This window comes from Anser anser (assembly GCF_964211835.1).
Source record: "Anser anser genome assembly, chromosome: 28".
Classification (NCBI taxonomy): domain Eukaryota; kingdom Metazoa; phylum Chordata; class Aves; order Anseriformes; family Anatidae; genus Anser; species Anser anser.
In genome coordinates this window covers 2506065-2527842 of record NC_139749.1, presented here as the reverse complement: position 1 = coordinate 2527842, position 21778 = coordinate 2506065, and the positions used below count along the sequence as shown (strand labels likewise).

Below are 21778 nucleotides of genomic sequence, written 5' to 3'. Positions count from 1 at the left end.
CCAGGCAAGGCTGGAGGACCCAAAAGAGGAAGAAAGGGTGCAGTCTTTATTCTTCGCCCTAACATACTTCCTTGACCGGGGAGCTGGGGGTTTGGGGGGCTTCTGCACTGGGGGTGTCTGAGACACTCGGCCACGTGAGTTTCAGCGAGAATTTTGCGCGCCAAAATGCGGTGAAGATGGCGGTGGGGCTTGCAGCGGGGCTCCTCTTCATCTCTATTGTGCAAGGTAACATTGGGGTGGGGGGGGGCGGTGGGGGTTCTCCAGGGCAAGGGTGCTGGGTGGGCTGTGATGCCGGGCGGGGGGCGGATGGTGCTGGGGATGGCAGCGGCGGTGGTGGTGGTGGTGGGCACTGGGGGGGTGCCCGTGGATTGCCCATCCTACATGAGCCTTCCCCATCCTCACTCTTTTCCCCAGCAATTCCCATCCCCAAGCTGTGACCTGTGGGGACACCCCGGTGTCCGTCTCGCTCCCCATGGGGCACCCCGGTGTCCCACCAAGCTGGGGGGCAAGGGGCTGCCGAGCGAGCTATGAAGGGGGGAGGAAAGTAGAAGCAAAAGTGGAAGCAAAAATGTCAGCGGCAGAGCTCGGCATGAAGCCGTGCCTCACAAGATGCTCCCAGGGTTGAGAAAAGGGAAGGCACGGATGTGTACGGACACGGGGGCAGGCAACTGGCGCGTGGCCCTGCAGGGGAGGACGGGGGGCTTGGGGCTGATGGTCAGCCCGCCCAGGAGCCAGCCAAAATGGCTGTCCCGAACCCTGGGGTGTGGAAGAAATGGCTGTCCTGCAGTCATCGGCATCAGCACGGTCTCACCCCAAGCTCCTTGTGTAGTTCTGGGCTCGGCACCATACGAAGGACGTGAAAATATCAGAATGGGCCCAAAGGAGGACAACGGGAGAGTGGGAAGGACCAGAGGGCGCGATGTGTGAGGTTTGCGTAGCCCTGAGAGGAGCAGGCTGAGGGGAGGCCTCACGGTGGCCTGCAGCTTCCTCATGAGGGCAGCACCGACGCAGGCCCTGGTCTCTTCTCCCTGGCGACAGGATGTGAGGAAATGGGGCTGGGGGCAGCCAGACTGGCTATTAGGGAAGACTTCACTGCGGTCAGGCCCTGGAAGAAGCTCCCGGGGCTGTGGGCATGGCCCCAAGACAGTTGATGCTCAAGTATGTGGACAGCACTCTTGGATATATGCCGTGACTCCACCCTCTGTGGAGGCAGGAGTCAGGCCAATGAGCCTCAGGGATGTTCCCACCATGGGGCACTGCATAGAAACGTTTATGTTGGAAAAGAATCACAAAATCATTAAGGTTGGAAAAGCCCTCCAAGATCACCTGGTACAACCGCCCCCCTACCACCACTGTCACCCACTAAACCATGTCCGCAAGCACCACGTCCAACCTTTCCTTGAACACCCCCCAGGGGTGGTGACTCCACCACCTCCCAGGGCAAAGAGCACCGTGGCCACCAGGTCCAACCATTACCTTAGCGCTGCCAGGTCTGCCATGAGACCACGTCCCTGAGCACCACACCAGATATGTCCAGGAATGGTGACCCAGCCGCTTCCCTGGGCAGCCTTTTCCGATGCCTCACAGCCCCGGGGGCTACAAAGGTGGCTGAGGCAAGGGGCTGCCCCCGTCCCCTCCGAGCCATGTCTGGTAGCACAACTCTCTGCTCTCCCCACAGCAAGGGTGCAGGTGGCCTCATCACAGGCAGTAGGGGTCGTGGGAGGGGTGGTGTACCTCAGCCCCCCGCCGAACAGCCAGAAGACCACCTACCACCAAAGCCACTGGCGCTGCGGCAGCTCCCTGAAGGTCGCCATCCACGAGAACGGGAAGGAGGTCCGGTACCCCAATGGCCCTTTCAAGGGTCGCCTGCAGCTCTTCTCCAACAATACGCTGAAGATCAGCAGCTTGCAGAAAAATGACAGCAACATCTACTGGGTGTACCTGGAGGATGAGGTGGGCAAGGAGCACACCGGCAGCATCTACCTGAAGGTGTATGGTGAGCCTGGGGGGGCGGTGGTCCTGGCACCCTGCTGGGGACAGGGCGGGCTGTGACATCCCAGTGCCTCTTGCAGATGCGGTCCCCAAACCTACCGTGCGTGCCATAGTGAACGGGGACAACCCGGAGCACTGTGAAGTCACCCTGGAGTGCTCGGTGCAGATGGAAGATGTGACCTATGAGTGGATGCCCCCCAGCAGGGTCATGACAACGGGCTCTAACAGCACGCTGCCCCTCTCCTTCAACCCCTCGCTGGAAACCTACACCTGCAGAGCCAGCAACCCCGTGTCCTCCAGCAGCGCCCAGCTGACCCGCAGGCACCCCTGCTCTTGGACAGGTACCGGCTGTACCAGGTGGCAGAACCTGGGTGGGATGGGTGGGAGGTGGTCCCTGGGTGTCCCAGGGGTCAGGGCCCTTTTCCCATGGGCTGAGGGTGGCAGGACCCCCCCGGGGAAGGGGACCGTGGGGCTGCTTGCTCCAGCCCTGCAGTGGTCCCGCTTGGGCTGGTCTCATGTCTTGGTTTTCCCTCTGCCTCCAGCTGAGTCCTCTGCTGTCACCACCGCCACCAAGACCAGCATGGTGATGTTGCTGGGTCACCTCCTCCTCCTCTTCTTTGCTCTGCCTTAATGACACGCTGTGGCTGATGTTGTCCGCTGTGGGGCTAGAACCTGGATGAAGCCCCCAGATGGCAAGTCTCTTGCAATGGCACTGCGAGAACCCCAACGACGCAAATCACCAAATGGACATTTAGCAGCTCAAAAATGCTCTCAGCCCTAGCTCTGAGACCTGAGCTGAGCCTTTCCTGCAGGTTCCCCATGGCAGTGGGCATCCTCGGCTCTCACCTGGTGTCTGCCAGCCACTGGGGGGGCAATGCCGTTAGGGGACTGGTGTGTGGTGTGGTCATGAGGGACGGTACACAGCACGTGGCACTTTCAGGGAAAGTGCAGGATACGGCCAGTGCAGCCCCACATCCAGTCGTGGAGCACCGGGGCATGACCATGAGACAGTTAAGGTTGACTTTTCTCAGCCCAGAAAGGCTCAATATTGGAATTATGTTGTATGCATGCAGTAAATTATTTCCTTTCCACGCCAGTCCTCATGTTTTTGGGTGCATGTGCTTCATTCCTCCTGGCTTGGTGCCCCCTCCTCCTGCTCCCCCTTTCCTCTGGGCTGGGGTTTGGTGTCGGTGGCAGTGGGTGCCTGGGGACCAGGGGTGATAGGGGAGCTGTGTTTGTCCCCACTGCCCTCGCTGGGGAGACGAGCCCTTCTACAGCTGTCCCCTGCGGGAGCAGCTGGGGGGTACACGGGGCAGGGGGACGTGCCTTGTGAGTGACGGTGACATCCCTGAGCCTGCAAGGGGGGACAGGGACATCGCACAGGGCCACAGCTGCCTGGGGTGCTGCTGCTCCTGTCAACTCCAGCAAATCAGACGGAGAAAATGAAGAATTGGGCTCTCTTCTCCCTACAACCCAAGAGCAAACTTCCCAGATCCATCACTAAATAAAGGCTCCTAGGGCCAGATTCACCAAAGGGGTGGCATGGACCTCGGTGGCTCATTTGAGAATCAGGAACAAGCACGAGTTGTTCCAGCTCCCGGGTTTAATAAGAGGCCCAGGGTAATTCCTCGTGTGTGGCAGCGTGAGATTTCAGTACCAATGTGGGTTTCGACAGAAAGCCCCCTCCAAAGCATTGGCTGGTGCCTCGCTCACCTTTCCAGCCAGGAGACTTCAGCCCTAGCTGCCTGGTTTCTGATGGGGAAACCAGCAGCATGTAGGATCCTCCTTTCCAGGTAAAGGGAGTTTTTCTGTGAGCTCCCATCACCATTTGTCCTATCCTCGCCCCTTCATCCTTCCTGGATGGCGATTCGTGCTGTCTGAATGATTTCTCTTGGTGGCTGGGGGTGTTCAAACCCTGGCAGAACCACGGTCCCCCTTGGGGACTGTCCCAACGCCCTGCCCACGCGACCGAGCCGGTGCGAGAACACTGAAGAGCACATCCATGGGAGAGACCCTTCCTGAGCACCGGCTCTTGGTGGGATTTCTGCTGGGGCAGCTGGGTGCTCTGCTCAATGCCCCCAGCTGACATCCCAAACCCCTCCATCATCAGACCAAGGTGATGCCCAAGCCCTCTCTCATCCAGCTGCTTCAGCATCCTCCGAGCCGGCTGCCAAATTTCGGCTGAGCCCACGCTCCTTGCACGCTGTGAGAAAGGAGCAGAGTCCCCTCTGTACTGCTCTTACTCATTCTTTCTATTTTACACCTCTGCTGAGCTCTTCCCTTTCCTGGGAAAGGCCTTGCTTTCTCAGACAGATGCTTTCTGAGTGGGAAGGAACGGCCCAGCAGGACGCCAGGGAGCACTGGCTGGTTTGGTGTGGTTTTAGGCATAACTTTGCTTTTTAGTGTTAGAAATAATTTATTGGTGACAAAAGTCGTGGAGCGCTCAGAGCTCTGCTCCGCTGAAAAATGGTGAAGCGCATAAATTCAGCTTTTATTTCACCCTGACACTTAAATTTGGTCTGTTTTAAACCAGCGGAGGAACTTGTGCTTTATGCTCTTGCCTCTGCTCTCTTCCGCAAACCAGGAGAGAAAAAGTAAGAAAAACTCGAAAAGAGCAATAGGAAAAAAACAAACCAAAACCTTCTCCCATTGTAAAGCAGCAACGCTTTGCAGGCCAAGCAGCGGCGGAGATGAATAATTCATTCCACTAAAAACACAAAAACAACCAAGCTCTTCTCGCCCCTTCCCAGCAATGGAACGTGCGGGCGGTGTTTTCCCCGCGCTCCCCATCCCCGATGCTCACTGAGCGTGGTCCCTGCTCCATCCATGTCCCCTCCCTGCCCCTTCAACATGGGGGGCACCCACAGGAGTGGGGACTGTCCCTGCCCCCAAGTCCTGGCTGGGCTGGGCCCATGGGGATGGGGTTAAGCGGTGCAGGAGCAAACTGGGGCCAAAAGATGCTCAGCCTGAGACCAAGGGTTGGGCTTCTCCTCGATGGGTGTTAAAGGCCACCTCTGCTCCTGCTTGTGGCAAGGCCACGGAGCTGAAGCTGCAGGCCGGGACCACCAAGGGTCCCATGCATCCAGAGCAGGTTAATCCCGAAATATCCAGTGTTTTTCCTGCAGCGAGGGGCCCTGGTGAGCTTTGTGGCTGCTGTGGTGTGGGATCCGCTTGTGTCACCACCTCTTTCCCCTCCACCGCATTCACAGGCTCTGGACAGCCCCAGGAAGCTGTTACCGTACATGAAATAATTTTCTTACTGGCTGTTTCCTCTTCTCTTGGGTTTGGGTTAAGGACCTGTGGCTGGATGATGTAGTTCTGGTGAAAACGATAAATCAATGGTCCGGGTCCTTCTGCAAGTCTCTCTGGTGCTCTCCAGTGAAGCATTCAGCAGTGACTCTATGCTTTGAATAGTTTCCACTCGAGAAAAACAGTCATTCTGCTGAAAAAACAGGAAACACATGGCCCACAGCAGTGTCTCTGATTTGAGTACACCTGGTCTTATAATGAGCCCAGCAGCAGATATTAGCTTCACTCCGGCAGCAGCTCCGTGAAGCGAGGCATGGGCTGCAGCGTGTGTCTCTGGCTGGTCGTCTCCTTCTGCCGCGTCTGGGGTACGTACGCCTTCCTATCTGCAAAATACGTGGTTCGGGGATCGTCAGGTCTTAGGACTTTTAGAAACTGCGAGCCGTGCGCTGGGTGGGCAGGCAGATAAATATAAATATTCATCTGGAAGACAAATGACTCACAACTCCAGGCTGGATGTGCCGTGCATCCCTAATACGCTCCTACCAGGCAGACCGAGGGAGGAGTGAATAAAAGACGCTGGAGGAACAAAGATGGTGATGGACAGAGCGTATTTGCAGTAACAAAGTACTCCGCGTGTGTTTTAACGGGGTATTAACAGCACCGAGCAAATCATTCGGTACCAGATGTGGGCTGGGGTACGGGAGATGTGTGGTAGATTTGGCAGATTTGGGCAGATTTTAGCTCAGGTTGCCTCAGCTGGAGGTGCCAGTGGGCTGGGAGATGGTACCTGAGCAATAAAATGTGTGTAGGAGTGGGAGCGGGTGAAGTCTGGGGACGTTGTTGCTTTCTGCTTAAAAATGAATGATCCAAACCCTTCCGGATCGGCTCTGGATCTGAGACCCCTCCAGGCCCAGCATCCACAGTCCCTGTGGTGCAGAGGGTCGGGGGACACCCAGAAAACCCAGGAGGGGTCGGGGCAGTGCCAGGGCGCGGGGTCCTCCCTTCCAAGGGCTGCAGGACGTAGCGGGAGGGTGCTGAGAAAGGTTCAGTGTTAAACCTGTGCAGAAGTTTGGGGGGAGACGGGGCCCCTGAGCCGAGCAGAGGGAGGTCAGCGATGAATCCTGACCCTCTTTTTGGAGCCAGCCCAGCGTCCCCATCCCTGGGGACACTGTGTCCCCCCACAGCCCACTGCGTCATCGCCGGGCACAAACCGAAGGCTTCGGCCAGGAAACCGGCAGCTTCGCGGAGCTGGGGTTTCTGCTCGTCTCTGCTGGCTCACTGTTACTAGAATACCTGCCCTTGAAATCTCCCCGGGGTTTTCTGCCCGGCCAGCATGCCGAAAGTCCCATGAACACAATACCTGACGCAAGGGCTGCTTCGGACCCTGTGTGTCGCTTGCGTTCCTCCAGCCCCTCCGGCTGGGTTTGTGCGGATGCTTTTGGCCCTCTTCGCATCCCTCCTACAGCATCCCTGCTCCAGCCGAGCTGCCTTCCCCATGGGGAAACAGCTCCTCTCCCCGGGAGCTGCTTCTTGCCGGGGCAGAGGGTTTTTCTAACGTGATGCAAAAAGGGCTTTTCCATTCGGTAATTAATCAGGAGCTTAACCGCCGCGCTCCAGGCCGCTGAGAAAAGACAACATCCAGCTCCGTGCTGGGCCTTACAGTAAACGTGGCAGCTGCTGGGTCAGCCGGGGCTCGGCATTTCTGCGGGATAACGGCCGTGTCTGCATGGCTGGGTCGGCGCCGTGGAGACGTAATTCACAGGGACAGCTCTGAAGCTGCTGTGTTTTGTGCCACAGAGGGGGAAAAAATAAGTGATGGCATGTACTCGGGACAGTGGGAGAGGAAAACAGTCACCCTGAGCTCTCTTGTGGTTTTTACTGGAACCGTATGTGCAGCAGGAGAGGCGGATACTGGGCTTATCTGGGCCCCACCAGGCTTGCTCTTCTGCAGCGAGTCCCACACTTTCCTTTTCCCTTCTGGGACAAGCCTCCACCTTGATGGAAGGAAGTGGGGGTGACACGGTGGGGTCCCCTCCGTGCTCCAGCAGCGAGCAGTGCTGAGCTGGCATCGCTCTCCACGCTATTTCCTACAAAAACAAGCTCAGGGTTCACGGAGGCTGTGGGCTAATGTGAATCACGGGGTCACAGCCTGAAGCAGGAAAGTGTTGGGTAGAAGGGTAGAAGCCCTGAGTTGCACCTCTCCCGGGACTGCTGGGTGGGCAGGATGCTTTTGGGTACGTTGGGGTGCACGCACAGTCCCACCATCATTGGAGCTGCTCAATCGCCCTCTTGGGAAGAGACAAGAGACACCCAAGAGACACCATGGGACCACCTCGTCTCCTCGCTGCCTGCCAGATCCTGGGTGAGAGGAGAAGGGAGAGCCAGCCTGTGGGGCTTTGTTTCCTGCAATTCCTCAAAGAAAACTCCCCAGGGAGGTATCTGTAGCAGCAGCACTTCAGGGAGGCGCATGCCTTGACGCACACCCAGCCGCAGGCTTTGGCCGAGGGCCACCAAGCATCGCTTCCCTCCAAGTGGCCCTGGTGTCACCAAGACTGCTCCAGGGTGCTCCGGCCACCCCATGGGCATCACCTCTCCATGGGACCAGGGCCACAATTGCCTTCCCCTGCTCGAGGTGGCCCCGCTCCAGCGGGTGCTGAAGGGGTCCCTGTGAGCTGGGAGCACGCAGGGACGTTGGGGCACGGAGCCCCTCGCGTTCCCTCCTACCCTGAGAGCCGTGGCAGTCGCTGGTGCAGGATGTGGTGCGCGAGCAAAGGTTCAGGCGGGCTGAAAATGCAGTTCAGTAAAGCAGCCGAGCAGATTGTTGAGCAGATGCCATCTCCAGATTACCAGGGTGGGTCCAACACCGTTCCCTGCTCGTGCAGCTCGGGTGGCATCTGTTCTCCAGCAGCACCAGGGAGGGCGCAGCTTCTGCGAGCCCTCCGGGCTGTCCTCATGCATCTCTGCCTGCGTCAGCCCTTCTCTCTGCTCTCCTCCCAGGCATGGGCCGCGGGACGAGGGAGACTGTGCTGGGCACGCTGGGGAAGGCGACGGTTCTGTGGATCCCCCAGGAATTCCAGGACCTCACCCAGAGATTTGGGGTGGCCGTGTGGAAGCGGGACACAGAGGACCCGCATAGCAAGGACGTCCTGCTCAAGTACTTGGATGGAAACTACACCAACTACAATCCGAGCCAGAACCGCTTCCACTCCTCCAACTTCTCGCTGGAGATCCTCAGCACCAAGCGGCAGGACCAGAGGCTCTACGAGTACATCACCAGCAAGGACACGGAGGAGAAGGTCTGGCAGATACAGCTGGAAGTGTACGGTGAGAGGCGCTGGTTTCGGAGGGCCGTGACGGCCTCTTGTGGTGCTGGGAGCGGGTCTGGGAGGTGGGCAGCAATGGGGTGGCGTGTGGGGGTGGTGAGAGATGCCCCCCGTGATGTCCAGGACTGTCTCTGGTATCACAGGAGTATTTGGGTACATGCAGACCTTGTCCCCATTTGGAGAGGCCGCAGCAGGCCCGGGGCGAGATCGGTTTCTCCCCACCTCCCTCGGAGCTAGGAGAGGTCGGTGGGATTTCCCAGGCCAGGGGACGAGGCGGCGTTTCCGTCCTTGCCCAGAAACGAGCCTCCGTCCCCTCTCCCCATCCAGAGCCGGTGTCCGATCCCGACATCCAGGTCCTCAGCTGGGCTCTGGCCAACGACAGCTGCACCGTCACCCTCAACTGCACGGCGGCCAGGGGGGACAACGTGTCCTACAGCTGGGCCGGCCTGGAGGCCAGCACCTCATCGCCCTGCGCCCACAACGGCAGCCTCCTGCACCTCTCCTACCACCTCAACGCCACCAGCCTGGCCTGCGCCTGCACCGCCAGCAACCCCGTCAGCAGCAGCGCCGTCACCTTCAACTCCTCCGCCTGCAGCTTCGAGCAGCGGGGTGAGTCCCCGGGGACGCTACAGCCACCGACCCGGCTCTTTCCCACCTCCAGCCCGGCTCTGGCTCTGCAGGGGATTTTTTTTTTCACGTTGCTTTCGGCAGCCTCAGAGGAGCCTTTTGCAGGAAAAGCGGCCGCAGCATCGCCTGCTCAGGGCTGCCCGGTCCTTCCCGTAAACGCCGAGCCAGGGGGTCTCATCCGCCGCCCCGCTCTCGCTGCGCCCCGGTGCCCAGGGCTCATTTTCAATGCATGAGATTTGCACGCCGGGAGGGCCGGGGGGGGATGAAAAACCTCGGTGACAACTTCCCCTTTGGAGGTTCTCGGGGCAAAAGCCGTGCTCTCTCTCGCTGGGGTTTTCTTGTCCTTCCTCGTGACGTGGGGACTTTTGCTGGGGCCGGGGGAAGCAGCGGCTGCCCCTTCCCCTGGGGACACGGCGTGAAGTCACCTCCCTGCGGTGCTGACCCACGCCGGGGCTCTTGCAGCGCCCTGTGCCCGGTAAACAACCCCGTGGCATCTCCAGGCCTCCCCAGACTGGGAAAGGAAGATGCCAAAAAGAGATGATGCCAGGGTTTCGGGCCTGTTTGTCCCCCCTCGTCCCCCCAAGCCCCTTGCACATGGGGACACCCCTGTGCCACACGCGTTAACGGTGGTGGCAGCCTGGTGCCACCCTCAGAGCTCTGTCCCCAGGCTCCCTTCCCATGCACCTGCAGCACCCGGGGGCTATCTCCCTGCAGATCCCTGCGAAGCCACCGGAGCTGTATTTAGGGCCTTATCTGGCCCCGATCTAGCCCCCAGCAGCTTTTTCGCTGACGGCTGCAGTTTGGAGGCGCTTATTGAAAACCGAGTTCAAAAGAAAGCATTTCCTGCCCCTTGTTTCCTGTTCTACCGAAAAATCAGCCTCAGATGTAGGTGACAAGACCCAGGATGGTTTTAAATGGGGAGGTTTTTCTGCTGGGGGGCTGGTGCTGACCCTTTCCCCTCTCTGCACTGCAGGCAGCGCCAGGCCGGGGCCGAACCTGGTGCTGGCGGTGGCGGTGCCCATAGCGGTTGCGCTGATCTTCGTCGGGGTCTTCACTGCCATACACACGGGTGAGTGTCAGGGAATGCAGCCGGGGGCACGGGGGGGTGTTTGGGGGGGGGCAGGAGGGGATCACAGCCCCCCCAGGCAGGCTGATCCCTGCAGTACCTCGTCTTGGGGTCCATGGCCCTGGGGAGGGAGTGAAACCTGCTTCTTTTGAAGCACGGGGTAGAAGGGAGGAAGGAAACCAGCTTAAAAAAGAAATATATATTTATATATATGTATATACCTGCTTCACCTAGCACATGGTCTCAAGTGCTTTACCCGGATGCTATGCTTCTGTGATTGTATCACACGGTTTCGAGGGGAAATGCATGATCCCAGCCCAAATTTGCGAGAGCATCATCTCCCCAGACGCCTCGGCGAGGGCGACGGCCGCCCCGCTCCCCTGTCCCCTGTGCAGGGACAAATTCACAAAGGGGGACAAAATTCACAAAGGGACAAATTCACCGTGCTGGGGACGTGCGGCGCTGAGCCCACCGCCCTGCAGTGCTGGGGAAACACCGAGGCCATCCCTTGCAATGCTTCGGAGTTGGGAGCAGAGTGCGAGGGTGGTCCCCAGCTGCTGTCCTGCGGCGCCACGGTGACTTCGTCCGTCTCCCCCGGGGCAGGCCAGCTGCGGAAGCATGCGCCATTCGCCGAGGACAGCGAGGTGCACACCATCTACTCCCAAGTGCAGCGGGTGGAGGTGAGAGAGCCCAGCCCAGGCACGGGGGTTGATGCTCGGGGGGCTGCAGCCTGGGTTCGAGCAGCGGGGAAGGCAGCGGCACCCCGAAGCCGTGCCGGGTGCGCGCTCGTGGCTCCGCGTGCGGTGGGCTTTGGTCACTGGGTGTCGAAGCGGCTGGTGGGGGCTGAGCCGGGGAGGTGGCGAGATCGTGCCCGTGGTGGGAATGGGGCATCATGGGCCCCTGGGTGTCACCCCCCAGCATGGTGAGGTCCCGAGAACCATCCTGGTGGCCTTAGTTTGGGATTTTCTGGGAATAAAGTTGGGTGCTGCAGCTTCCCCAGCCCCTAACATCCCGGAGGTGGCTCTGGGGGAAAGTATTCCCTTCCCAAATCCTGCTCCGGGATGAAATTGGTGTCCTGCAGGGCTGAAGGGAGGGAAGAGCCCCTGCAGCGACCTGTCTGGCACCGCTCACCCCTTGCTCTCCGCACAGAAGCAGAAAATCCCCTGCAGCCCCCCCGGCACGGAGCACCCCTCCTGCACCACCATCTACGCCGCAGCCACCGGCTTGCCCCCGGACACAGCCCAGGCCCCCGGCTGGATCCGGCACAGCCCCCGGGCAGAGCCGCCCACCCCGCAGGGCCGCTCGCCCCTCTCGCAGGTAAGGGAACGCGGGTTCCCCGCTTTGGGCACCCCAATTTGGGCACCTCACTCACCCCCTTCTTTCCTTGCCAGCAGAGCCCCGACGCGGAGCCCACGACGGTTTACGCCAGCGTGACGCTGCCCATGATCTGAGCCCCCCCTGCGCGGCGGCAGCCTGGCCCCGAGACCCCCGGCATCCACGCCCCGTGACCAGCACCCGCATCCCGGGCTGGGGGGATCCCGCTCAGCCCCGCCAAATAGGGCAGGCCCCTCCGGCACCCAAAAAAGCTGCTCCCGGCCCCGAAAAAGCTGGCGTCGAGTAACGGTGGAGCCCAGCGCAGGACCGGAGCGGGGAAAGGATTCGCTGCGGGCTGGGGCTGCGGGACAAGCGGTTGAGATGCTGAGCACCGGGAGAGGAGCTGGATGCGACCCCACAGGCGGCAGCCCCCGGGGGCGAGGCAGGACGTGGCCGGGGGAGGCTGCGGGACCCCACGGCTGCAGCCCACGGCCCCGGCTTCGCTAGAGGGAGCCCACGGCCCGCGACACCGGGTAAAAAGAAAAAAGAAAAAAAAAGAAAAAAAAAAAAGAAAAAGAAGGACAAATCACCAAAAAAAACCAACAAATCGCAAGCGGGGTTTCGAGCTCTGCTCCGTGGCAGCTTGCACGAGGCGCGGGTTTGGGTCTGACTGCTGCAGAAATTTGGGTTGCACAACGCTGGGCAGGGCGCCCGGCGCCGCTCGCCCATGGCCACGCGTGGGAAGGGGCCGCATCCTGCTGCGCTCCGCCACCCCCTCGCCTGCCACGGCCGCTGCTCCAGGTGGACTTCCAAGAGCCGGACTCCTGGCCGAGCCAGCATCCGGCAGCGGGGTGCTGCGGGCGGCCGGGAGCCCCCCCAGGACCACCGACGCTCCCAGCCCGAGCTGTTCTCGAACCCCAGTGGCACGACGGATCTCGCGTGCGGCTGCAGGAAAAACAAAGTTCCAGGAACGCCTCTCGGAGAGGTTTGGGGGAGGGATGCGCTGGATCAGGTGCTGGCAGCGAGAAGACGAATTGGTGTTTTGCACGTCCCGAGCTTCCTCCTTGTGTTACGTCAGCAGATCAGCTGAGCTGCTTCCTTGGAAAAATCTGCTTGCAAGGCTGTCACTTCCACCAGGAGCCTAGGTCCAGAGAAGGGCAAAGTCGTGCTCCACTTTGTGCCCCTAAAACGGGGCCCAAACCCCCGATTTCTGTGCCTGGCAGGGTGCAGCCCGCTGCTCTCTCGTTCGTCCTTGCAGAAATACAGGTCTGACCCTGCGATGTGCAACCACAGCCCACCTGCGGAGCGCGGGGGGGCTCAAAATGCTCAGGATGGTAAAAAAAAAAACCAACAAAACAACAAACTGATGTTGTCCCAGAGCCAAGGCAGCGTAACTGCAGGTGAAGCGGCGCTGGTGCTGCAGACCCACACGGCTGCTGGCGACGGTGGGATGACCAAAGGGGGCTGTGGGTGACTCTTCCCGTGGGACATCTCCTCCTGCCCCTGCTCTTGTCCCATCCCAGGGCATTGTGAAAGAGAGGAGCTGTTTTTAACGGATTGCTTGTGATTTTCTTACTCCATGTGCACTTCCTCCCGCCTCAGCTGTACTGCAGTTCAGCGGGGCTAATTACCCCACAGGGCTGATTTCTCTCATTTCCCTGCTCTCGCTCGGCCTCCTCGCCCAGCCTCCCCCAGCACCGCATCAGGGCAGGATTGCGGCAGCCCCTGCGAGCAGCTGAAACCCCTCCCCTTGCCATGGTAGAGGAACCAGCGGTATTTTAAAGCCAGACATTGCCAGCTCGCTTCCTTCGCCTGAATTTCAGTATGACACCGGGGTCATGCTGCACCCCGGAAGGTCTGGTGGCGGAGGCGTTCCTCAGACAGTTTTGGGGATGGAGAGTTTGGATCTCGTCGTCCCTTACAAAGGATGCCCCGGTGATGTGGGTCCATCAGCGCCAATCCGCGATGCCCCCCCCTGCTCCCTCGGGGCTGGCTGTTGGGACACTTGTCACCACCATGCACTTTGTCACGGCTGCCACACTTTGCCTGGGAATGGTGTTTCTCTGTTTTGGTTTCCATTCTGGGTATTCCACGGGATTTTCTTGCACCTTACTCCTCCTCGTGATGGGCCGGACGCTGCTGTGTGATGTCAGTCAGCGGGATCCCCTCGGCCGGCTGCATGGTGCCCACCCAGCCGCTCTCTCACACCCTTTCCTCAACAGAACGGGGGGAGAAAATACGTGGAAAAATCTCCTGGGCTGAGACAAGGACAGGGGGGCACTCGCCAGTCACTGTCACGGGCAAAACAGACTTGACTTGGGGAAAATTAATTTATTTCCAGTTGGTAACAGAGTAGGATAGTGAGGAGCAACAAAATAAAAATGTTTCCCTCTCACCCTCCCCTTCCTCCCAGGTTCACTCCCAGCCTTTCCGTGGTCAGTCCGTACGTAACACTTTGTCTCTGCTGCCCCTTGCTCCTCCCTGCCCCGGGGGGGGAATATCCCGCGGGGTACAACCCTGCCCCAGCTGCCTGGCTCCTTCCCCCGGGCTGCGCTTCTTCAAGAACTGCCCCAGGGTCGGGTAGTTGGCAGGGTGCAGTCCTTCAGGAGGGGGCTGCGGTGGTGGGGGGGTTCTCTGGGGGCTGCAGCGGCGGTGTCAGCTCCATCGGGGGCCTGGGGCCAGCCCGAGCACAGCTGCCACAAGCAGCCAACAGATGCAGCGGCCTCTGGGTTCTGCTTTAGCGTCTTCCGAACCTTCTGGGGCCAAGGTCCGAGACCACCGGGGGACCCCTGGGCCCCCTCTGAGGAGCAAGAGGGGTGATGTGATGGAGGATGGAGGAGCATCCCAAAACCGACAAAACGGGGCCTAAAGCAGGGTCACCTCCAGCAGGTAAGCAAGGAAGTGCCTGCGAGGCCCCGTTACGGAGAAATCCCCCAAACCCTTCCTGGGTGCTTGAGGTCCTGGGGGGGGGGTGTCTCCCTAGGAGTATTTACACACGCAGGACGGGGAGTGAATGCGAGGAGTCAGAGATCAGCGTGCGGCCGTGGGGCTGCCCTTAGGAGGCGAGGGGGGACGGCTCCTGCGGCTGCAGCGTCACAGAGGGGGGACGCAGGGGTGCAGGGTGGGCAGAGGGTGGGGAGAGCTGTCCCCGGTGTGGGAGAGCATCCGGGGTCCCGGGGGGCAGCCCGGGCACTCTGAAACCTCACAGACACAGCCCTGGGTAAGCTGCTTGAGGTTGGAAAAATCTGCAGAAGTCCCATCCCCAACGAACCAGCCCAGGGGTCTTAAAGAGCTGTTTTGGAGGAAGTGAGAAACAGAAAAAGGCGTAGTGTGATCTTCTTCCTTCTCTCGCCACAAACCACGAGAGCTGAGGGCAGAGAGCGCGCCGTGCTCCGATGGAGGTGTTTGTGTGCCTGCTCCTCGCCTGCCTCCTGCACCGAGCAGGTAAGGGTGGGATGCTCCTGTCCCCGGGTGCCACGAAGGAAGGGAAGGAGCCCACGGGTGGAGGCAGTTTGGGGATGCCCACGAGAGCAGAGAGCCCGGGACGAGCTGGTGTGTGCCGGTGCGAGTGCCCTACGTGGGGACAGGGCTTGTTTTTTCACCCCGTTACAAGGGCTCGGCTCCGCTGTCCCACAAGGGATGGGTGAATCACGCCCAGCACATCCCAGACCTGCTCCTGGCCCCATCCTCGCGCGGCCCCCCCCCAACTAACGGGTGAATGTGCTGGGCCTCAGCCCCAGCCCGGCCTCCGTCCAGCTGCTGCCAGATGTGCCCCAGATGTGCACTTTTGCCCTTCTGCTCCCTGTCCGGCGGCGGCCACGGGGTCTGCTCCCCGTGGCTGCCCGCGTGTTGTTTCTGAGCCTGCTGCCTGTCCAGGGTTTCGTTACGGGGAGCTCAGGTCTGTTTTTGGAACGAGGAGCTTTCTGGTTGTTTTCAGGCTGCTGCAGACACCGGGACGCTTGTCGCCACGAGTCTCATGAACTCATGGGCACAGAAGTAATATCGAGGGAGGTCTGGAAGGGAAAATCGTGTGGATTCCCATCTGGCTCTTGCAACCAGATGTCTCCAAGCCTTGGCGGGGTGGCTCAGGCTTTAAGCAGGCACTGGTGCAGGACGGGCTTTGCTCCCACGCCGGCTGGAGATGCTGCTTTTCTCCTCCTCTCTTCCTAACCAAGACTTCTGGGCAGGGTCTGCAGGTGGCTGTGGCCAAAAGAGAAACTGTCAGGTGCAGGGGGAAAGCAGCAGAGACGCCGCAGGAGCCCCCGCGGCCCCCAGGACGAGCGCGCCCTGCCTGCAGCATTTCCTCCCCGAGCCCTATCTCCTCTGCCAGCTTTTTCCCCTCCCTGCAGCGGGGGAAGCGCGTCCCCGGAGGGGTCCCCGGGGCGGGGGGGTGCGGGCAAGAGTGCCTTTGCTTGGCCTCGAAGAAGAGCACCCTTGGGAAGAGAGCAGCGTCTCGGGGCCAGGACCCACACTTTCCAGGCTCTGGTGGGGAAACCTCCCCCCTCCCAGCCCAGCCCGGCTGGGGCAGCAGAGATTTGAACTGGGGAGTAGCCAAAACAACAGCAATATGTCTTCTTCCTCCTCAGAAGAGGGAAGAAGTCACAAAATCAGAGAAGCAGCCACCTGCTTCCTTGCTCATTTGGATGAGCTTGGTCATCTTTCTTGCAAGAAAAGGGAACCTGCTTGATTCTTTTTTTTTTTTTTTGGAGCCGTCACAAATTCCGCCTTGTGCTTTTTGCTTTGCACCTTGGGGCTTTGTCCCTTGCATGCTCCTGGGGCCTGCGAAGCAGCGTGAGTCTCGCAGCTGAGAGCAGCCACAACCACGTGCCGATCGCTTGCGGGACGCGAAAGCACCGGTCCTGCTGCGGGACCTCATCCCGGACTAAAACACGTGGGACCCCCCCCCAGCTCCCGCGAGCGCCCCGTGATGGGGCTGGTTCTCAGCACCCTCACATCCAGAGCCGCGGCGATGCACCGGCCGTCCTCGTGCCACGCATGCTGTGCTGGCCGGGGAGCGGCATGGAGGGCGATTCGGGGCCCGGACCCCAAAGAACCCCAAAGGCCTAAGGTTGGGGGGGCTCCACACGCAGGACTGAACCTGCCCCTTGAGCACGGCACCCCCAAACCCACTTCGTTTCGTGCTCGGGGCTCAGCCTGGTTTTTCTCCCCAGCGTGTGCCAGCAGCACGTTAGAAGTGGATGGAGCCGAGGGCAGGTCCGTCACGTTTCACCTCCAGGGCCTGAGAGGAGAAAATTTGGCCTGGAGCTTTCGTGGAGAGACCATACTTACCATCAAACTGGGAGAGCCTCCCGATCCCTCGTTTTATGAGGACTCCTACAAGTCACGCGTGACCTTCCCTGAGGACGGCAGCGCGCTCACCATCTCCCAGCTGGGGAAGAAAGATGCTGGCAACTACACAGCAAAAAATGCCGTGTTTAAAGCCAACTTCATCCTGCGGGTGTACAGTGAGTGCCTTTTCACGTTTCGGCCTCGTGCCAGGAGCGAAGGGTGGGAGATGTGCTGAGAGCCCCCCGCCCCCCGCCCCGTTTTCCCCAGGCGTGCTGCAGGAGCCGGCGGTGACCTGCGCGTCGCGGAACTGCTCGGCCGAGGGCTGCCGCTACACCCTGCGCTGCGCCGTGCACACCCCCGGGGACAAATCCTTCTCCTGGAGCCGCGGCGAGCAGCTGGATGCCGAGGGGCCCGAGGTGGTGGTGGAGGCGCCCCCCCCGGGGGAGCTGGATGTCCTGTCCTACACCTGCACAGTGCGAAACCCCGTCAGCAGCAGCAACGCCACCGTCTCGCCCGCCGCCCTCTGCGCAGGTGAGAGCCCTCAAAGGATGCGCGGATGGGGGGCCGGGGGGATGCTGGCAGGGACGGGACGCATCCTGATCCCAGCCGGGCACTCCTCAGGCTCTCAGAAAGCAGAGAGAGCGTGGCCCCCCCCCCGGGGTGGGGGGCTTTGCCGAAGCGCTCACCTCTCTCCCCTGTCCCTGTTCTCTTCCCCACGCCGTGCCGCCAGAAAACACAACCCGCTCTCCTGCCACCGGTGAGCAGCCGTGCCGCCCCGTCCACGTCCTGTCCCCAAGTGTCACAGGGTGCCCGAGCCAGCGCTGCCGGCACCGGGCTGCCCCGACCCTGCGCTGGAGGCCGGGGAGCCTGAGGCCGGAGCAGTTCATCTCTTCCTGCAGCTCGGGGGCAGAGGGGGGGGGATATCCAGGCTTTCTGGGCATCCTCAGCATCCGTGCACTGTCTCTGCCACCGGAGAAAATTTGGAGGGGGAGGCCTGGGTCAGTCCCCGAATGTCCCAGCTTGGGATCAGAGCAGGGAACTATTAATGCAGTGGGGAGGCAGAGCTGGGGAGGTGCAAGAGCAGCAGCTCGTCCCAGTACAGCGCGTCGGCTCCTGCCAGCCTTGCACCACGTCCCCATGAAATAAGAGCTCCTGCCGAGCAGGGGAGGGCCGAGCAGGGGTCAGCAGCAGAGCCGCGCTCCTTTACCCCCGGGTCTGACGCTGGGAAGAGGCCGATGAGCCTCGGGACGTGCCCAAACGACTCCTCCGTGATCACCGGACCCTCTTCTCTCTCCAGACAGCTACAGGAGCAGCTTTACTGGCACCGTAGCCGCGACGGTGATCATAGCGCTAATAATCCTGGCTGCCCTCTTGGCCGTCTTGATATTCCGAGGTAAGGCTCTGCCTGCAGGTCCCAGCCTCTGCAGCGCAGCCCCGTGCGGGGGCTGCTGGTGACGGAGCCCGGTGTCGCTTCTCCCCCAGGCAGGAAGATCTGCAACCCCTCCACGCCCGGAGCTCCCGCTACAGGTAGGATTTTCAGGCTCCCCCAGGCGTTTCCTTCCGTCCTCGATTTTCTTGGTGAGGACAGGCTGGTCACCAAGATCAGGAGGGAATTCAGCCACTGCCAGGGCTTGGCGCCGCAGCATAGCCGCTCTCACAGCCCCCCAAAAGCTTTAACCCCCCCAGGACATGCTGGAGGTCGCCGTCCATCCTCCCTCGAGCCCAGGTAGCGCTCGAGGCTGGGGCTGGCGAGCCCCCAGCACCTCCCTGCGCCCCCATCCTGCACGCACGGTGACAGGACAGGCATCCCTGACCCCCCCCCCCCCCCCCCGGGGCGATGCTGCGGCCACTGGAGCCATCCCCTGCCCTTGTCCCTCACTGGAGACCTTTGTGCCCTCCCCAAGGGAAGAAAGCGGAGCCATGAGGACAGCGCCAAAGCACGAGAGGGACTTTGGGGACAATCTGAAGGCGGCAGCAGAGGGGGGTGCAGAGAAGTGAAACGGCCCCACTGCAGCACCGTGCCCAGCCCGAGCGACTCCTGCCTGCCTGCGCTGCCCCTAAGAGCCGCTGCCTGGATTCCTTGGGGCTGGGGGGCTTTGGGGGCAGAGCTCAGAGGTTTTCCCAAGAGCGTGGCATCGCTTTCGGGTCCGTGTCCGGGGCTCAGGACACAATTGCAGCGGAGAGGCCGGGTGCAGCGAGAAGCTGCAGCACCTGCTGGTGTCTGCGCCCCCGGCATCGGCAGTGGGATGTGCCTGTGCCTTCCCAGAAGAGCTCTCCCTCGCCTTTTTTACGTGTGCATCTTGCTGTTTCGCTAAGCTGAGCTAAAGCTGTTGTGAACGGGGCAGTCGCTGCCCTTTGTTTCGCGTTTCTGTGTGCCCGGGCCGGGTGTGCAGGCGCACCCAGCACCAGGACCCAGGCTTTCTCCAGAAGCAGGACCCAGCTCTTCCACCAGCAACAGCAAAGCTCTTCCCCTAAAAATTCCTCTCTGTGCAGGCCCAAGTCCCCGTGGCCGTTTCAAATGACAGGCACTGAAATGTTGACCCCAAGCCAGGGTTATGAAGGACTTAAATCCCCCCATCCTCTATTTGACGAGACAAAGACTGACAACGCTTCTTGCTGCGATGGCTGCGGCTTAAAATGGAGAGGCTAGCACATGAAAACATCTTCTATTTAAATAAAAAGCTGATTTTCACTAGCGAGTTGCTTCGACTGTCTTTGGCTGCCAGCGCACGGCCGTGGCTCTGCAGGGTTGGTGCCTGGATCCCCCCAGCCCTCGGCGAGGAGCCGGGTGCGCACCGGGGATGCCGCAGCCGGCTCCGGTGCTGACCTGCCCCTTCTTCTCCTTGCAGAGGTGGCAGCAGAATACCTGACGGTGTACGCTGAGGTCGGCATTGCCCAGCAGGTGAGTCCCTGCGGGCTCACCCCCGTCGACCCCCTTGGGGTCCCTGCGTGGGTTGGGGACAGCGCGGGGGACGCATGGTGGGGATGTGGAGGGAGGACAGCAGCCGGACGGCCCCGCTTTTATCTGCTGGTTCCTCCCGGGGGCAGCAAAGGGGACGGCCGAGAGAAGCCGGCAAAGCCACAGCCACCTGCCTGTGCTTCCCCGTGTGTCACCAGGGACCAGCGCTGGGTCTTGGTCCCCAGCCCCGCCAAATTCGGGTGGCCTTGGCTCCCCGAGCCATTTCTTCTGTGCCCTGGAAACATGTAAAAAACTTTTTCCGCAAATGCAGGATTTCCCTCATGCACAGAGAAATGACGCAAAGAAGACGCCAGCCCATGGGGCAGAGACCTCCAAAACCATTTATTCCACCGTCCAGGCCATGGCCCAGGTGGGTTGGTGCTCGTGGCCATCTCCCGCTGGGGGGGGGAGGCGAGACCCCGGGGGGCGAAATGGGACCTGAGCAGGGCGGGGAGGCAGCGGGAAGGGGCAGCTCGTCCCTTGAGCGCATCGCAACGCCGTGGTGCTGGGGGCAGGGGCTTGGGGCAAGGACAGAGGGGGTCGCCACTGCTTTTTCTCGGGGCCCAGCACTTCTAAGCAAGCCTGAGGGCCTCCTCGGATGTCACCAGCGGCATCGGCTGCTGGGAGCTTCGTGTAGCTGTGTTCGTTTGTAACTGCAGGTGGATGATAACGAGCTGGGCGGCAGCACGCCGGGGTGCTAGGAGCGGATAAGCCTCTACTGGCCGGTCAGCGAGCTGGGTGCCACGGCACAGGCAGAGCCCAGCACAGCCGTGAGCCCGCTCTGCTCGTGGTGCCAGCACGCCGGGCTGTGGCATCCCTTCCCGGCTCAGCACCACCGCCTCGGTCACCCTGGCCTCGGCACGAGGACATAAGCACCTGGGGGCTGCGGCGCAGGCAGAGACGCTCGTCTGGCGCAGGAGCTCTGCCCGTGTTTTGGCATCCAGGTGAGACGTGGGCTCCTCTTTCTGCACTCTCTGGCCGGAGAAACACGGAACAAAACTGCGGCTGCCAACCCGGCCCTGCCACGCAGAGACGTTGCTCCTGGGAGGCTCCTGCAGCGAGGAGCCTCGAGGAGGCTGCGCAAAGGGGCGGGAAGCCCCGAGGAGAGTCCTAAAGCCACGATTTTTTACTACACTTTTTAACCGTGCAAATACTTCGACTTCTTCGGTTATGGGACAAAGAGAAAGTAAAAATAACACTTTTTAAAACACGGTAAAAGAATGAGATGAAGGTGCACTGTGGTTTCAGCACTTGTGCTCGCTCCCCCAGTGCTCGTGGGGAGCTGGTGGAGACCTCGCAGCTCCCCCACCACTCGTGGGGTTTCTTTGTGCCGCGAGCGAGCTGCTTGCAGCCCCGCGTGAGACACCGCTGGGTGGGAAGTGGTCTGAGGTTGTCGGGGGGCAGGAGAAGGTCTCGGGGGGGGAAAATGGGACAAGAAGCGTGGCTGGTGCTGCTGTGCTCACCTCCTTTGATGTATTTATACACGAGGTTTTATTCTTGCATGATGTGCTCGCGTGTGAGGTGCTGGAGCTGCAGCATTAGGCTGCTTCCAGGCGGAGCTGTGCCGAGCAGAGCAGCTCTCCGAGACGCTGCATGGGGTGGTAGCGGCTGCACAGCCCGGGCTCATCGCCACAGGGACCGGGTGAGCTCGGGATGCTCGGGGAGGACACGGTGCCCAGGTCCGCCTCGTCCCCAGCAGAGATGGCGCTGAGCAGGACGTGCACCTTGCCGTCAGTTTTCCAGACAGACACCGCAGCCGTGGAAGCCTCTTCCTGTGCGTGCTGCTTCCCCCTGCTCTTTGTCTTGTCTGTGCGGATAGTAAATTATTCAGGGATGAAACCGGAGATTTCTTTGAAGTGCCTGGCACAGGAGAGCCCTCTAGGAGCTGCTGGAATAAAAATGCGAGACACATCTGAGCTCATTTTCTGTCTGCGTATTTTTTTTTTGGGGGGGGGGGGG

The 21778-nt window shown here is 60.9% G+C and overlaps 3 protein-coding genes across 6 annotated transcripts; all 3 read left to right on the top strand.

Moving 5' to 3' along the window:
* The first annotated feature begins 29 nt into the window (after positions 1 to 29).
* Positions 30 to 3088, top strand: LOC310887294 (SLAM family member 8-like). Its single transcript, XM_083813080.1, has 4 exons — positions 30 to 225; positions 1679 to 1996; positions 2073 to 2333; positions 2535 to 3088. Exons 1-4 carry the CDS (start codon positions 177 to 179, stop codon positions 2621 to 2623), a joined length of 717 nt encoding a protein of 238 aa, XP_083669206.1. The 5' UTR covers positions 30 to 176; the 3' UTR covers positions 2624 to 3088.
* A 1928-nt stretch (positions 3089 to 5016) lies between these two features.
* Positions 5017 to 13966, top strand: LOC310887288 (signaling lymphocytic activation molecule-like). Its single transcript, XM_083813071.1, has 7 exons — positions 5017 to 5606; positions 8239 to 8565; positions 8892 to 9173; positions 10165 to 10260; positions 10861 to 10937; positions 11407 to 11574; positions 11652 to 13966. Exons 1-7 carry the CDS (start codon positions 5555 to 5557, stop codon positions 11706 to 11708), a joined length of 1059 nt encoding a protein of 352 aa, XP_083669197.1. The 5' UTR covers positions 5017 to 5554; the 3' UTR covers positions 11709 to 13966.
* A 134-nt stretch (positions 13967 to 14100) lies between these two features.
* On the top strand, positions 14101 to 21733 carry LOC310887289 (SLAM family member 5-like). 4 transcript variants are annotated; one of them, XR_014575707.1, is made up of 9 exons: positions 14101 to 15015; positions 16743 to 17036; positions 17128 to 17391; positions 17591 to 17617; positions 18158 to 18253; positions 18343 to 18387; positions 18765 to 19608; positions 19710 to 19762; positions 20091 to 20147. XR_014575707.1 is itself a non-coding variant. In XM_083813072.1 (9 exons), the coding sequence occupies exons 1-9, from the start codon at positions 14967 to 14969 to the stop codon at positions 20518 to 20520; spliced, it is 969 nt and encodes a 322-aa protein (XP_083669198.1). In that variant the 5' UTR covers positions 14101 to 14966; the 3' UTR covers positions 20521 to 21733. The 4 variants fall into 4 exon arrangements, 2 of the variants coding, with proteins under 2 accessions (XP_083669198.1, XP_083669199.1); XM_083813072.1 differs by lacking the exon at positions 18765 to 19608 and adding an exon at positions 20479 to 21733 and having other exon boundaries at positions 20091 to 20189; XR_014575706.1 differs by having other exon boundaries at positions 18765 to 19762; positions 20091 to 20186.
* Positions 21734 to 21778: the final 45 nt, after the last annotated feature.

What these genes read in the sequence shown, in the direction of transcription:
- LOC310887294 (XM_083813080.1), top strand. Translation starts at nt 177, where the DNA reads ATGGCGGTGGGGCTTGCAGCGGGGCTCCTCTTCATCTCTATTGTGCAA. An exon ending in CATCTACCTGAAGGTGTATG is followed by an intron (nt 1,997 to 2,072) that starts GTGAGCCTGGGG and finishes TGCCTCTTGCAG; the next exon opens with ATGCGGTCCCCAAACCTACC. An exon ending in GCACCCCTGCTCTTGGACAG is followed by an intron (nt 2,334 to 2,534) that starts GTACCGGCTGTA and finishes CTCTGCCTCCAG; the next exon opens with CTGAGTCCTCTGCTGTCACC.
- LOC310887288 (XM_083813071.1), top strand. Translation starts at nt 5,555, where the DNA reads ATGGGCTGCAGCGTGTGTCTCTGGCTGGTCGTCTCCTTCTGCCGCGTC. An exon ending in GATACAGCTGGAAGTGTACG is followed by an intron (nt 8,566 to 8,891) that starts GTGAGAGGCGCT and finishes CTCCCCATCCAG; the next exon opens with AGCCGGTGTCCGATCCCGAC. An exon ending in CCCAAGTGCAGCGGGTGGAG is followed by an intron (nt 10,938 to 11,406) that starts GTGAGAGAGCCC and finishes CTCTCCGCACAG; the next exon opens with AAGCAGAAAATCCCCTGCAG.
- LOC310887289 (XM_083813072.1), top strand. Translation starts at nt 14,967, where the DNA reads ATGGAGGTGTTTGTGTGCCTGCTCCTCGCCTGCCTCCTGCACCGAGCA. An exon ending in GCCCGGAGCTCCCGCTACAG is followed by an intron (nt 18,388 to 19,709) that starts GTAGGATTTTCA and finishes TTCTCCTTGCAG; the next exon opens with AGGTGGCAGCAGAATACCTG. An exon ending in CCGTCCAGGCCATGGCCCAG is followed by an intron (nt 20,190 to 20,478) that starts GTGGGTTGGTGC and finishes TTGTAACTGCAG; the next exon opens with GTGGATGATAACGAGCTGGG.